Source organism: Apodemus sylvaticus, chromosome 22 (genome assembly GCF_947179515.1).
Source record: "Apodemus sylvaticus chromosome 22, mApoSyl1.1, whole genome shotgun sequence".
In the NCBI taxonomy this organism is placed as follows: domain Eukaryota; kingdom Metazoa; phylum Chordata; class Mammalia; order Rodentia; family Muridae; genus Apodemus; species Apodemus sylvaticus.
The window spans coordinates 29,189,784-29,206,905 of record NC_067493.1 but is presented as its reverse complement, the minus strand read 5'-3'; the positions used below and the strand labels follow the sequence as shown (position 1 = coordinate 29,206,905).

Sequence of the window (17,122 nt, the reverse complement as noted above, 5' to 3'; positions counted from 1 at the left end):
AAAGAAAAATATTAAAAGGTGTAAGAATAAAAAGGCCAAGTAACATATAAATGCAGACCTATCAGCATTACACCAGATTTATCAACAGAGACTCGAAAGGCCAGAAGATCATAGAAAGATGGCATCCAGAACTCTCAATCATCATAGATAGAGAAACCAAGATATTCCATGACTAAACCAAATTAAAACAATATATTTCTACTAATCCAGTCTTACAGAGGATAGTGGAAGGAAAACTCCAACAAAGGCACACAACTACACCAAAGAAAACACAAGAAAAAGAACATTTCACAAAAAATCCAAAAGAAGAGAATCATACACACATAATACCACATCTAGCAGCAAAAATAACATGAACTAACAATCATTGGTCTTTAAAATCTCTCAACATTAATGGGCTCAATTCCACAATTAAAGAGACACAGGCCAACAGAATGGATGTTTAAACAAGATCCATCATTTTCCTGTATACAAGGAAAACAGCTCACTGAAAAAGACAGACACTACTTCAGAATAAAGGGCTGGAAAGAATGTTTATAAGAATATTATATCAAGAAACGAGCTTGAGATGCCACCCTAATATCAAATAAAATGTACTTTCAATCATAAAATATCAAATGAGATGGGGAAGAAAACTTCATATTCCTCCACTGAAAAATCCACCAAGAGGTAGTCTCAATTCTGAACATGTATTTCCCAAATTCAAGGGCACACACATGCATAAAAGAAATGTTACTATAGCTCAAAACACACATTGAACCTCATTAAATAATAGTGGGAGATATCAACATTCTACTCTCACTAATTGAGAGATCTTTGAAAAAGAAACTAAAGAGAGATAAAGTGAAACTAATATATGTTGTTGCTGCTTTGTTTCCAACCCAGTTCCCTGGTAAAAGAAATCTCAACTCAATCAGTAACAAAACAAGCTATAAGCCTAGATTGGGCAGATCTCCCAATATACTACTCTTTTTCCATCTATATTATCCCATATAACTTGCACTTTCTCCAGGTAATGAGCTTCTCTCTCTCTGCAGCCTCTCCTTCAATCCCTTGTAGTTCCACTCCTTGGAATATGGGGTTCCCACAGGAAATCCAATTGCCACTCATGAGAGCTAACTTGGAAATTGGTGTCACACTAGTATGAGGGCTCTATAAATATGTGCTTCCACATTTATCCTTTTTTCTTTTGTAAGGGTAAGGAGATTGAACAGAATGAAATTAGACAAATACAATTAGATTATTGAATGTACTCTTGAACTAAAATAATATTACATTGGTAGAGATCTTTACATTTTGATGCAGAAATGAGGTTATAGTTTTTTTTTAAATTTGTACATAACTTTATTAATTGATACAGGTTTAAAGTTTACACTGGTATAAATCTCTGCATATAAATAAGATTAATTTTGTTACAATGAAATATATGTATATTTCACACCTTGGATAGGTATTATGCCCATGGAACTCATTTTAAGAATACAAGGTTTAGTTCAGTTCTCTTAATATCTGATATTATAAACTGTTAAAGATAATTCATGCCAATTAATAGTCAGACAGTCAAACTCATGGTCATATCAGATATTTGTCTAAATCATAAATGAAATATGTGTCCTGAATTTATAGATACTAGGTATCTGGAGACAGGCAATGTTTGCTAAACATTCTTTCATAATTCCTGCTTCACTTAAGGTCTGTCAGATATATTGGTTCAAAAGTCTAAAGATTGATGTTTCAATGTTATAGAGGCAACATTGTGGACTTCCAGAAGGTCAGCAGTCTCTGTCAATTCCTGTACTTTCTACATACTCAAGTAATCTTATTACTTCTCAGGTTTTGATGGGGTTGAAGACTTGAAAAGATGAAGATTTAAATTTAAGTTGTTTAGCATTTAGGAAGATACTTAGGTTTAAGATGCTATTAAGTTCATTTAAAAATTAAAATCTAAAATGGTTTAGATGCCAAAATCTAAACTCACCAGGATAGTTAATTGAATACTTTTTTTTGAATTGCCAGATAGGAAAAGATTGGTCTATTTGAATGTAACTCTTACTTACTAATTTCATAATCTGTTTCATAATTTTTCTGTCTGTATGTTGTATATTAGTAAAGAGAAAGAGCCTTCTTACTTAGAGAAAAATTGTCACTAGATCACCATGAAAGAAAAAATAAAATTTCCAAGTCTCTTACATTGGCAAATACTAATGACATGCAAACCATTGTACCTCCTGTATGCCATGGAAGCAGATTTCCAGGATAAATTTATAAATCAATGGTTCTGCATGAGGCTAATAAACAGTGTTGGCTAATTTAGGAAATGCATACATCATAAATGAATTTTGGCCTAAAAAATCATGCTTACAAATGGCTTTAAGATAACTACAAGAATAATACTATTTAAGTATGACATTCCCTCTTACACTTCCTATGTCACATCCACACTTACTTGCAAATACATAGCCTCCAATTCCTTGAGCATCATTGTAACATACACACAAATGAATAATCATAAATGTATAACCTAAGGAATTCTTTCAGTATTATCTGCATATAGTTGTTTCTAGGGCTGATATCTAGATATTGGATAGCTATTTATGGGACTCATTCATGGAGATGCCTCATTATCCCTGTAGCTTGTTATCTGTGGATGAGTCCCCCTGAGGTTTCCCTCCTTTATTAGGGATATTAACCTATTATTTAAAACTAATTATGTCTTCATTAGGTAGCTAGATTTTTGAGATTTCATGCAGGTAGATTCTCTGTCATAGATAGAAGGCACAGTAATCTTCAGAATATGAGCATTCTTTACTGTGTGTTTTTAGAGTGTTCCTTATGCTGCTGTATATAACAGCACATGTCAGTGTTTCTCTGAAATTTAATAGACTGCTCCTTTATATGTTAAGAACCAACCCCTTCTTCTGTACATATCTTTTAGATCCTAATGTATCTTTGGTTACCTGTATGGGAACCATCTTCATTTTTGGAATTATCGCAGTTCATCATCAGATGAAGAAAATCTACTTGGTTCTGAAATCAGACAGAAATATCAAAGACAGATTTGTGTTTGGGGGCTTAAAATTGAAATTTAATGAAGAACTTAAAATTTGTTGAGGCTATAAATTACATAATGTTAGAATATAGCTATTGTTGCCAGAATCACTAGTAGAACAAAACACTCATCATTACATTTTAGAAAACAAGATGTGTACATCTAATATCATGCTGCCATGCCCAACACCTTTTTTTCCCTCATGGCTTTCTCTGATTCTGCACATCTGTAGTTGATGAGCACAAGCCTTTGCCTTGTTGAATATAGTTCCTTATCCTGTCACAGACACTTGTTTAGAAAGAAATTCTGTATGCAGAATATGTCAATTTGTCATGTCCTTGACACATTCTGAACCCACATCCCATAATTATTGATGGGTATTTGTGACTCTAATTCCCAGGTTTTATATGATTATCTGAAATGCTCCAAACACCAGAATACTAGACAAACACTAGTGACATCTCAGGCACAATACTGACTCCCAGATATCCTTCTGCTATGTTATTTTTCTGCCAATATCCCTCATCCAGTTTATAGGCTGCATTAGGCAAAACTTGGTTATGCAATTGGCAATCTCTATGGTCCAATATAACTGTCCAAGTTCTAGACTAGCCACATTTCAAACTGAATAGACAAAATTCATCAAATATCTCAATAAGATCTTCTCTGGAGAATGTGTAAGTTTGACATCATTGCCTTTGAATTGAAAGAATTTTTTCATATATTACCTGTTGGGTATTTTCAAGCCGACATTTTTTGGTCTTCTCTACAAATTTTTTAAAAAATGTTATAGCATCATTTGGAAAAATGGAGATGTTTAGTTTGTCATATATTCGGTAAAGGAATGGAAAAAGGGCTATAAAAAAGAAAAAATATATGATGAAAACAAACATTTAACTTTTTGACACTCATTTTATTTAATAAAGATAAAATTCAATGATTTAGTTGAAAAAACAACAGGAAATATTGTGGTAGAAATGAATGTTATTATAACCTATATTCTATCATACTTAAAAGTAACTGAATTTTAAATAAAAAACAGAGTCACTAAGAGGAATTCAGCTCCAGAAAGATTCATGGTGGAGTTTTATGAAATATTTAACAGACAATTTATACCAAGTTTTCATGTGAGTTTCCAAAACATAGAAAATTAGGTAATAGTGGAAAATTGAATCTGGAAGTTTCTCCATCCCTGTTTCTAAAATCAGAAACCTTTTGGGAAAGAAATCCTGTATAGAAACATGACTTAAAAGTTTGATAAGTTAACTTATCAGTCAAACATTTACCACCTGAATGCAGAATCATGAAATTAATCTTGTTATATATTAACATGCATGCTATCAAATAAGGCACGTGACAGAAAAATATCAAATTGCACAACTAATCAGAGATTGAGTATTCTGAAAAATTTCAGGAAAAACTAAACATTTTTCCTAAATAATGTTCTCAGATAATTAGCAATAGCATATAATTCCCTAAACTTTATGAAAACTGTCAATAGATACTAAGTAGCCAAATATTGAGGGTTGAAATATTTCTTGTTACTTTCTGGAAAAGGGCAATAAAAGGTTGCTCACTCCATCATCACATCTATTCAGCTATTAGAATCATAAAACGAGGTTCCTATGTCTTTTATGGTACAGTATGTATACACAAAAATGAACAAAATTAAATTGTCATGTGTTCTGCAGTTTGAGGCCAAGAAACAATAGTTTGAGAGAAGATGTGATTATTATAGAGAAACTGTTTAAAAATTAAGAAATAATTGCAGTGTTGGTGAAAAACTGCACACCCTTATACATGCTAGATAAGTATGCTATCATGAAGCTCAAAACTTGTCTGGGTTTGAGGAAGAATTTGATAGTAGGTCGGAGAGGTCAAGGATTGTAATATTTCTGCCTCTACTGCACTACTTCTGGGGTCAAAAATCTTCCCCAACACACTTAACACAATATTATCTGCATACTTATGTATACACATATCTAATACAACAAACAATGTCATTGAGAAACTTTTAGCAGGAAAACCATACTGAGAAAATCTTCAAAGTGATCTCCTCTATTCTACATCTTCCAGGTCATAATAATTTATTATTCCTGAAGGGCAGTAGCCATCTGGCTCAACCCAGAAATACCAGCTATAAATGCAGTATAAAAAAAAAAACAAAAAAAAAACAAAAACAAAAAACAACAACAACAAAAAAAAAACAACAAAAAAAAAAAACAGCACTGACTATCAGACCAGGCAAAACCAGGGACAAACAGATGACTAAAGGCTAGAGTAAGCATACACTCAAGAAAAGCTAGGATAATATGGCACCACTAGAACTCACCTATTCTACTACAGCAACTTTTGTATATCCTAACACACATCAACAGCAAGAAAACAACCTTAAATCTAATCTTATGTAGATAATACAAGTCTATAAAAAGCAAATAAATTGATTCCATAAAGATGTACAGAAACATATAACTGGTGAAGGAAATGCATAAAACTGTTCAAAGCCTGAGAAATGGAAATAGAAGCAATGGAGAAAACACAAACTGAGGAATTCCTGGAGAGAGAAAATCTAGAAAGATATCAGGGACACCGAAACAAGTTTTACCAACAGAATACAAGAGATGGAAGAAATGCATTCATTCATAGAAGATACTGTAGAAGAAGTAGGAGTCAAAGAAAATGTTAAATCTTAAAAAAATTCCTGACACAAAACATTCAGAAAATCTCTAATATTATGAAAATAGAAAACCTAAGAATAATAGGAATAGAAGAAGGATATTTTGTATCTCAAAACACCACAAAATATCTTCAACAAAATCACAGAAGAAAATTTTCCTTATTTAAAGACCAGGATGGTTATAAACATACAAGAAGCTTAGAGAACACAGAATAAATTGGACCAGAAAAGAAAATTCCTCATGCCGCACAATAATGAAAACACAATATATACAGAACAAAGAAAGAATATTGAAAGCTGTAAGAAATAAAGGCCAACAAACACATAAAGTCAGAATAACACTTGACATCTCAACAATGATTCTAAAAGCCAGAAAGGTCTAGACAGATGTCAAGCAGACCCCAAGAGAAGACCTATATCAGCTCAGATTACTCTACTCAGCAAATATTTCAATTACTATAGAATGAGAAACCAATATATTTTACAACAAAACAAAAATTAAACACTATTATTCCAGTAATCTAGCCATACAGTAGATACTAGGAGGAAAATTCCAACCGAACAAGGCTAGCTACACCAAAGAAAACACAAAAATTAATAATTTCACACCAGCAAAACTAAGAGAATAATTTTCCTACAAACACACACACACACACACAAAAACACTATCAATATTAACAGGAAATAACAATCATTGGTTATTAATATCTTTCAATATCAATGAACTCAATTCACTAATAAAAAGTCAGAGGCTTATAAAGCTCTTTTATAAATAGGGTCCAACATTCACTTGCATACAAGAAACACATCTTGGCCAAAATGATAGACACTAACTGAATCAGTGACTGGAAAACTATTTCTAAGCAAAGAAACCCAAGAAACCAGATGTTGTAGCTGTTCTAATATCAAATAAAATAGACTTTCCATCAACATTAATAAAAAGAGGACGGGAATATCACTCCATACTTGTCAAAGGAAAGATCCACTAGGAGGATGTCTCAACTCTATCTGTTTGCCAAATACAAGGGTATCCATGATCCTAAAAGAAACATTACTGAGGCTCAAATCACACATTGAGCCCCACACATTAATAGTGGGAGGCATCTACATCCCACTCTCATCACTGAACAGGCCATCAAAAGAGAAGCTAAATTGAAGCACAGGGCCTATAACAGAAGGCATAAATCAAAGGTGAGTAACAGATACCTATATAACATTTCACCCAAACACAAAATAGTATCATTTCTTCTCAGCACCTCAAGAAATCTTCTCAAAAATTGAGCATATACTCAGTAAAAATGAAGCCTAGTCAGATACAAGAAGATTAAAGTAATACTTTGTTTATCATTTGATGACTATGGATTCAAAAACTGGACTTCATTAATAACAGAAACCCTAAAACCTCGTGGCAACTGAAGAACTCTTTTTGCAGTGACCACTGGGTCAAAGAAGAAATAAATCCAAGGCTTTCCAGAATTCAATGAAAATGAAGCCAAAACATACCCAAACATGAAAGCAGTGATAAGAGGAAATGCCATAGCACTACATGCCTTCATAAAGAAATATGTGATATTGCATACTGGCAATTTAACACTACACCTGAAAGTTCTAAAACAAAAAGAAGGAAACACACTCAGGAGGAATAGATGGCAGGAAGTAGTCAATCTTAGAACTTAAATCAACCAACAAAAAGCAAACAGAACAATACAAAGAATCATGAAATCAAAAGCTGGTTCTTTGAGAAAAAAGATTCTCTTAGCCAAGCTTAGTAAAAGGGAGAAAGACAGTGTTCAAATTAAGAAAAGCATTAATGAAAATGAAGATATAAGAGCAGGCACTGAAGAAATTAAAAAAATATTAAGACTTATTTCAAAAGTCTGTATTACACAAAATAGGAAAATGTAAATTAAATGGGTGACTTACTAAATAAATACCACTTACCAAAGTTAAATAAACATTAGATAAACTAAATAATCCTATAACACCTGTGGAATAGAAGCTGTCATTTAAAGTCTCACAATCAAAAATTCCCTGGAACAGATGACTTTACTGCAGAGTTTACCAGACTTTCAAAGAAGAGTTAATGTCAAGACTCCATAAACTATTCCATAAAATATAGAAAACCAATGTTGTCAAACTCACCTTTGTGCCCACAGTCACACTGACATTCATACCACACAAAGTGCCACAATTAAGGAGAATTTCAGACCAATTTTTTTCAACAAACATCGATGCAAAAATGCTCAACAAAATATCCACAAACCAAATTCAATGCTATATCATCCACCAGGATCAAGTATGCTTTATCCTAGTGATGCACAGGTAGCTCAGTACACAGAACCTGTCAATGTAATCCACCATATAAACAAATGGAGAAAAAATACATGATGACGATCATCTCAGTAGATGGTGAAAAACCCTTTGTCAAAACCCAGTACCCTTTTATGGTAAAAGTCTTGGAGAGAACAGGGATTCAAGGCATATACCTAAACACAATAAAACAATATACAGCTAGCCAAAAGCTAACATCAAACTAAATGGAGAGAAATTGAAAGCAATTCCACTAAATTAGGGAAAAGAAAAGTCTTTTCACTTACTCCTTATCTTTTCAATATAGTCCTTGAAATCCTAGATAGAGCAATAGGATAATTTAATAATTTAAGAGATCCATTGCATTGTCATTTACATCTTGAGCAATTTCACATTTATATCATATCAAAGTCAATACAAGAAATCAACCCAGTTTCTCAATTTGTAAACCTTTTGTAATTTCCAATTTTTAAAGAATCTTGTATATCTCTTCTTCTTTCTTAGTAACATAAAGTTTCCTAGTGTATAGGATCCCTGAGACTAATTTTTCTCAGAGATGTATCTGTTTTGCATGATATAGGTTTATAACCTTACCCTCTCTTTTTCTCACTTTCACTTAAATTATAATGCCCAAATTTTCCTTACCATTTTTCACAGTACCATTTGTTTCTCAAATGCTTTTTGTTTCTCCATTTACCACTTAGCAACGCTATGTTAACAGTAATCCCATCATGGCTTATTTCTTTTCTCTTTCCCCTCTATTTCTCTTTCTACCTTCAGTAGCTAATACATCTTTATGATGATAAAGAGAACGTATACTTTTTTCTGCCATACATAGTTGGAATTTAAGGAAGGACTAATGACCATTTTTCAATCAACCACCACTCTATTGTCATAGAATGCTTACTGATTGATAGAAAATTTATTCTTCAAAGATAGATCTTCTCCCAGAACATCACTAGAGTGCGAATATGGGGCACTTGACTCATACCTAGCAGAAGAAGACAACATCCTAGGCAGTGAGAAAAAGTCCAAATGAAGGAAGAAAATGACATGAATTAACAAAATAATCTACATCCTTGGCTTTCCTGATCAGTGAGAAAAACTCCAAATGAAGAGACAAAATTACAAGAATTAACAAAAATAATAACAAAATGTAAATATTAATATAACCACACATTGGCATTGCTCAGTTCTCAAGCATACTTCATCAATTCTCCTTCAATATTACAGTACCACAAATGAATAAAATTTACAAAATACAAGATAAACAATCAAAGTGATTAAACATGTGTTAAGGGAATTCATAGAACATAAGCTTATCTTCTGATTTAATCCCAAAAGTATACGAAAAGCTGAAAAATAAACACATTGAATTATATATATATATATATATATATAATATTATATATATAATATTATATATATAATACTTAAGATTGCTAAAAGCTGAAAGAAATAAACACATTGAATTATTATATATAACATAGATAAAATATTATAAACATATAATATTTAAATAGTGTTTGATAAAGAGATATAGAGAAGAAAAACAAAGTGAAATGATGATTGAAAAAATTCATAAAGTTGAATACACAGTTCACCAGAACGTCTCAGAATTATAGTGGATCATATAGAAGCCAGAACTTCAGAGCATGAAGGCAAATCAGAGTTTTAGGACTATTCAGTCACGAGTTTTGATAAATTTGTTAAACCATTCAATGGAACATGTAAGTTTTGAAGGATTAAATAACTCAATGAGTTTCAACATAGAACTATGGTACAAATTCTATGTCAAATGGAGAGAAACTTTTCTCATATTGTCAATAAAATTACAAAACAAAAGTCCCCAAACTGAAGGAAATTACAAAATGCCAAGTGTACTCACATACTTATAAAATGGACAAAGAATACCACAGATAAGACCAGAGAATAAACTTACCATTTAACACTAAAGATAAAGCAGTGAATACACAAATAAAAAAATGTATTGGAAGGTACAAAAGGAGGGACTAACTCATATATAAAGAGAAGTTCCTCAGTGTGACTTCTTTCTTTTCAACAGTAAACAAGAAAGCCAGGGGCTGTTTAAAAGATATATTTCCTGTTTAAAAAATAAGATCTGTTGATAAGTCTTAATATTTCAAAAACTTATTGATTACAATTAAAGGAGAAGCAAAAACTGAATGCTATGTCAGCCTAATGAATTGCCTAAAGAATTAATCACAGCAAAGCCTGCATGTATTACATAATGTAAAGAAGAATTTGGACTGAAGAAAATATAATTACAGCCAAGAGTGAGGGGGGGAAAGTTTTAAAACTGCTAAGGCAGTTGTTAAAAAAGAGCACCAAACAAGGCCACAAAGTGCCATTAAATGATAAGAACCAGTGAATGCTTTTCATTAAGAATCTGAAAATAAATGGTTTCAATTCTTTTAGCAAAGGACACAGACTAATGCTGATAGTAGTAACGCATCCTTTAACCTCTGTAGTCAGGAACCACAGGCAGGCAGGTCATTATGAGTTTCATCCAATCTGGTCTACATAGCCAGTTACAGAGCAGCCAAGATCATGAGTTTGTCTACAAACAAACAATACACAAACTAGCCAATTGTATTAGAATTTGTTTTGCTGATTCCAAGAAATATATCCAACCATCAAATATCAACATAGGAAATGAGCATGCATTACTATTCTGATATACCAAAACTAATCACAAGCGTATATACCACTTCATGCATTTAAGGGAACTATGATCCATATAACATTGCAACTCTAAATGTATATGCATAAATATGTGAACTTAATTTCATAAATCAAATACTATATATTATGCCACAGAATAACCTCTGCCACAAAATAGTGAGTTCTGTACTTACTCCTAAAATTAATATACTATCCAGAAAAATTACAAACATTAAAAGTAAATGATATTCATTTAAGTTTCTTTCAAGATATAGTGAAATGATTAATATATGTAAATGTATAAATATAAATCATGGCATTGTCTCAAAGACAGAAATGACATGGTCATGTAATAAAATGATCTAAAAAGAGCAAAGTATGTAGCGATGAGGGATAACCACATATAAGATGGAAGTACAAAGGGGGATAATACAGATCATATAGCAGTGAAGCCTGAAGGAGGGAGAATTAATTGTGTATTGATATGCTGTAAAGTATATTGTACTTTGAATGCTACAATAAGACTAAGATTGTAATAGTTTAAAAATAGACAACATACCCATAGAGAAAATTAATGGATTGAAAAGGTTAAGTTTATGAAACTTCCTGATATTACTCAAAAAAGGATCTTGAGCATTGTTGAGGGAATCCACCTTTACTCCAAATGAGGTGCTAATGATCACATCCAAGCTGTACGCAGCAAAAATGCTAAGAAAGACAAAGGGTTTGATATGAGACCAACACAGATCCTGAACTATGGGACAATTTGTCTGTATTATGTTTAGTGCAGCCTGAGTTTACTATTGTGGCATCTTCAAAATTCCACGTGATTTTACTGCCCACATAATTTCCAGAAAGTCATCCCTCTTTAGTTTAATTAAATAGAGGTAGAAGAGATTTGTCTTTTCCTGTATATTTCTAAGATGCTCAGCAAACCATAAATTTTAGACTGTCCAAAGATATAAACTGTCATACTCATGACAAATTAATGAACCTCATATATTCTCCTCTTTCATTTTTTAATATTGAGAGCTGTATCTTACCTAAATTTCATCTTTCATTCTAAACTATATAATTTGTCTTCTGAAATAAGAGACAACAAAAGCTAATCTAATTTTGTTTCATATACACAAGAGGGAGATTCTCTAAAATTAATCTGGGAGGTGTTTCTTAATACATGGTTTACAGGAGGATAACATCAAACTTGTCCCTTTTCTCTGTCTGGAATAATCTGGGGTACTTGAAAAGTAGGGGAGGTCTCCAGAAGTGACAGAGCCCACAGCCAATACAAGCATTACTACTCACTCTCTCACAGCAATGGGTTTGCCTTTCTCTACTTCCAGTCTCATATTTTTCACCAGCACATCTCCATAGTGTTGGATGATGGGGAACATCTAAGTATAAAATACAATACACTGCATTGACAAATGTCAACATCTGAGGTTCCCAAATAACAAGACTTTTGAAATTATGAAAAGAGTCACATTTTAACAGAGGTGAAAGAGAAACCTCCACTGAAACAAATAAAAACCATAAAAGGAAGAACAATAAAAATAACAACATCAACAAAGAAAAGAAAGACAATTCTTAGCAATGTGATGCACAAAGGAACATTTCTTTGAAGAATATATTACTTCACCCTGTCCTCAGAATTGATCACATGTATAAAAAAAAACATCCTTTATTTTCTTACCTCTTTCAGTTTTCCACTGGTGAAGGTTGGAGAAACCAATGATCGAATTCTTTTCCATTCTTCATTTTCACTTCTTATAAGGCCGTTTTTCAAAATTCCACCAGGACCCAAATTCTACAATACCAAGAAAATTATACTTTTCGCTTTCATTATTTTGGTTATCTTGGAATTTGTAAAATATTTATAAAATAGACAATATTCCTTGATATTAATTGATAGTAACCCTCTTCTAGATGGCTTAGATTTTGCAAGTCTCTCAATAAAGTGTCTCAAACTGGGAATGAACGAGTGGCTTGGTGGTTAAGAACACTTACTCTTCTCGCAGAGGACCCTGGTTCAATGCTTAGCACACACCCAGTTGGTGGTTCACAACTACCAGTAATTACAGCTCTTAGTATCTGAAGTCCTCCTTTGGTCTCTATGACCACTTGCACAAATGCCATGCATATAATACACTCAAGCACACAATGTGATGAATAAATTAAATATGTAAAATACTTCAAAGTACAAGAAGGATACATACAGCTATATGATATTGTATTAACCTGTCCTATTACAATTTTTACATCAATATAATTTACTTATGAGGAAAACTTCGTTTTTTTTATTGATATATTTATTTACATTTTGAATGATTTCCCCTTTTCTGAACCCCCACTCCCTGAAAGTCCCATCAGTCCCCTTCCCTCCCCCTGTTTTCCCACCCAACCCTTCTCACTTCCCTGTTCTGTTTTTGCTCTATACTGCTTCACTGAATCTTTTCAGAACAAGGGGCCACTCCTCCGTTCTTCTTGTACCTCATTTGATGTGTGGATTATGTTTTGGGTATTCCAGGTTTCTAGGTTAATATCCACTTATTAGTGAGTGCATACCATGATTGATCTTTTGAGTCTGGGTTACTCAACTTAGTATGATATTCTCCAGCTCCATCCATTTGCCTAAGAATTTCATGAATTCATTGTTTCTAATGGCTGAATAGTACTCCATTGTGTAGATATACCATATTTTTTGCATCCACTCTTCTGTTGAGGGATACCTGGGATCTTTCCAGCATCTGGCAATTATAAATAGGGCTGCTATGAACATAGTAGAGCATGTATCCTTATTACATGGTGGGGAATCCTCTGGGTATATGCCCAGGAGTGGTATAGCAGGATCTTCTGGAAGTGAGGTGCCCAGTTTTCGGAGGAACCGTCAGACTGATTTCCAGAGTGGTTGTACCAATTTGCAACCCCACCAGCAGTGGAGGAGTGTTCCTCTTTCTCCACACCCTCTCCAACACCTGCTGTCTCCTGAATTTTTAATCTTAGCCATTCTGAATGTTGTAAGGTGAAATCTCAGGGTTGTTTTGATTTGCATTTCCCTAATGACTAATGAAGTTGAGCATTTTTTAAGATGCTTCTCCGCCATCTGAAGTTCTTCAGGTGAGAATTCTTTCTTCAACTCTGTACCCCATTTTTAATAGGGTTGTTGGTTTTCTGGAGTCTAACTTATTGAGTTCTTTATATATATTGGATATTAGCCCTCTATCTGATGTAGCATTGGTGAAGATCTTTTCCCAATTTGTTGGTTGCCGATTTGTCCTTTTGATGGTGTCCTTTGCCTTACAGAAACTCTGTAACCTTATGAGGTCCCATTTGTCAATTCTTGCTCTTAGAGCATACGCTATTGGTGTTCTGTTCAGAAACTTTCTCCCTGTACCGATGTCCTCAAGGGTGTTCCCCAGTTTCTTTTCTATTAGCTTCAGAGTGTTTGGCTTTATGTGGAGGTCCTTGACCCATTTGGATTTGAGCTTAGTACAAGGAGGCAAGGATGGATCAATTCGCATTCTTCTGCATGTTGACATCCAGTTGAACCAGCACCATTTGTTGAAAAGGCTATCTTTTTCCCATTGGATGTTTTCAGCCCCTTTGTCGAGGATCAAGTGGCCATAGGTGTGTGGGTTCATTTCTGGATCTTCAATCCTGTTCCATTGATCTGCCTGCCTGTCACTGTACCAATACTATGCAGTTTTTAACACTATTGCTCTGTAGTATTGCTTGAGGTCAGGGATACTGATTCCCCCACAATTTCTTTTGTTGCTGAGAATAATTTTAGCTACCCTGGGTTTTTTGTTATTCCAGATGAATTTGAGAATTGCTCTTTCTAACTCTGTGAAGAATTGAATTTGGATTTTGATGGGTATTGCATTGAATCTGTATATTGCTTTTGGCAAAGTGGCCATTTTAACTATATTGATCCTGCCGATCCATGAGCATGGGAGGTTTTCCCATTTTTTGAGGTCTTCTTCCATTTCCTTCTTCAGAGTCTTGAAGTTCTTGTCATACAGATCTTTCACATGTTTGGTAAGAGTCACCCCAAGGTACTTTATACTGTTTGTGGCTATTGTGAAGGGGGTCATTTCCCTAATTTCTTTCTCAGCCTGCTTATCCTTTGAGATAGGAAGGCCACTGATTTGCTTGAGTTGATTTTATAACCTGCTACTTTGTTGAAGTTGTTTATCAGCTGTAGGAGTTCTCTAGTGGAGTTTTTTTTTTTTTTTGGTCACTTAGGTAGACTATCATGTCATCTGCAAATAATGATAGTTTGACTTCTTCCTTTCCAATTTGTATCCCTTTGACCTCCTTATCTTGTCTAACTGCCTGAGCTAGTACCTCAAGTAGAATATTGAAAAGATAAGGAGAAAGGGGGCATCCCTGTCTAGTTCGTGATTTTAGTGGGATTGCTTCAAGTTTCTCTCCATTTAGTTTGATGCTGGCTACCGGTTTGCTGTATATTGCTTTAACGATGTTTAGGTATGGGCCTTGAATTCCTGTTCTTTCCAAGACTTTAAGCATGAAAGGATGCTGAATTTTGTCCAATGCTTTTTCAGCATCCAATAAAATGACCATGTGGTTTTTTTCTTTGAGTTTGTTTATGTAGTGGATTGCGTTGATGGATTTCCGTATATTGAACCAACCCTGCATCCCTGGGATAAAGCCTACTTGATCATGGTGGATGATCGTTTTCATGTGTGCTTAGATTCGGTTGGCAAGAATTTTATTGCGTATTTTTGCATCGATGTTCATAAGGGAGATTGGTCTGAAGTTTTCTTTCTTTGTTGGATCTTTGTGTGGTTTTGGTATCAGCGTAATTGTGGCTTCGTAGAAGGAATTGGGTAGGGTTTCTTCATTTTCTATTTTGTGGAATAGTTTGAAGAGTATTGGTGTTAGGTCTTCTTTGAAGGTCTGATCGAATTCTGCACTGAAACCATCTGGTCCTGTGATTTTTTTGGTTGGAAGACTTTCTATGACCCCGTCTATTTCTTTAGGGGTTATGGGACTGTTTTAAAATGAATAGATAGGAAAAAGATTGAAATATAGTCTCCAACTCAGTATAGAAAATAGAATAAAGAAAGATTGGTTTCCTAAGTAGCATTCTATTGTTGTGATTTCTGTGATAAAGAACATGGGCAAAAGCAACTTGGTTCGAGAGGGTTTATTTAAGCTTACAATTCAGATCCCTTTTCTTCAAAAAAAGAAGTCAAGGCAGAGACACAAGGCAGGAATAGAAGGCAGGAACTGACGCAGAAGCTCTGCATAAATGTCACCTAATGGGTTGCTCACCTGCTTTCATATATAACCCAGGACTAACTTCCCAAGGATGGTGTCAACCACAGTGAGTTTGGTTGTCAGTCACTAATTAAGAATATGCCCTGGAGCATTTCTAGACATGAGCTAATGGAGGCATTCTTTCAATTGAAGACTCTTCCTAACTATGTCTGTGTTTATGTCATGGTGCCAAAAACAATCAGCACTGCATATGCAATTTGCCATTGTAATTGTACCTTTTATTCACCAGATGTAATCATCATCTCAGAGATTTACTGCTCAATGAACTCACCCTTTCTAGTTCTATCTGAACTCACGCCTGGCTGTTTCAAGGCATATGCTTTGGCTTAAGATCCTATCCAAGCTTACTGACTCAAGGGGGCTTTTCTCAGCTTCTCACTGAATTGCTCTGGTTGGATTCAAACTAAGTTTGGAATTTATTTTTAATTTTCTGTCTATTTTTTATTCTCTGGATTCAAATGCCTCTGCTGACCTTCACTTCTCAAACTTTACAAACTGAAGGGAACTCAGGAAGAAACTCAACTGAACGCAATTGAACTGCATACAATGAACCTCCCTCTGTAGTATGAAATATTTAAAATATATAAATCCCACACTACTACCATCAAGGCATTTGTGCCATATGGGGGGTAGCATGAAGAATAGTTTTTCATTTGATTCACCTGAATTCATATTCAGGCAGTCTCCCTCTGTAATACCTGGTCCATATATCTTTAGAAGGTATATAGGCACTAATCACCTATTCTAAAAACACAAAGACAAAATCTTTTTCTCAAATCAGCATATCATTCAGTCAGCAACAAGGAAAGCTTGTATCCTGCCTTCTCTTTCAGTGGAATAACAAAACAACTAAAAACCTCATAATTTTACTCGTTTTGAAAATCTGTCTTCTTTCCTAACTATTAAAACTATTTAATCATACTTTTATTAACACCTGCTAATAAGAAACAGATAGCTTGTCAAATCAGGATTTTAACTTAAAATTCCCATGAAGCCCACATTCAAAGAAGATGAATTTCCTATAGATTATATTATACCATCTATTCTGTTATACTCCCTGCCTGGAGATACAGACATCTATTTTATTAATATCTGTT

General features: G+C 33.9%; 1 protein-coding gene across 1 annotated transcript in view; it reads right to left on the bottom strand.

The window, feature by feature from the left end:
- Positions 1-17,122, bottom strand: part of LOC127672477 (cytochrome P450 3A13-like) — an 80,228-nt gene that overhangs the window by 14,580 nt on the left and 48,526 nt on the right. Inside the window, exons 5-9 of the mRNA XM_052167623.1 lie at positions 12,415-12,528; positions 12,027-12,115; positions 11,281-11,429; positions 3,778-3,905; positions 2,958-3,027 (exon numbers count right to left, since the gene is read on the bottom strand). Of these exons, the coding sequence (XP_052023583.1) occupies positions 2,958-3,027; positions 3,778-3,905; positions 11,281-11,429; positions 12,027-12,115; positions 12,415-12,528 (550 nt within the window). The remainder of the gene's footprint in view (positions 1-2,957; positions 3,028-3,777; positions 3,906-11,280; positions 11,430-12,026; positions 12,116-12,414; positions 12,529-17,122) is intronic.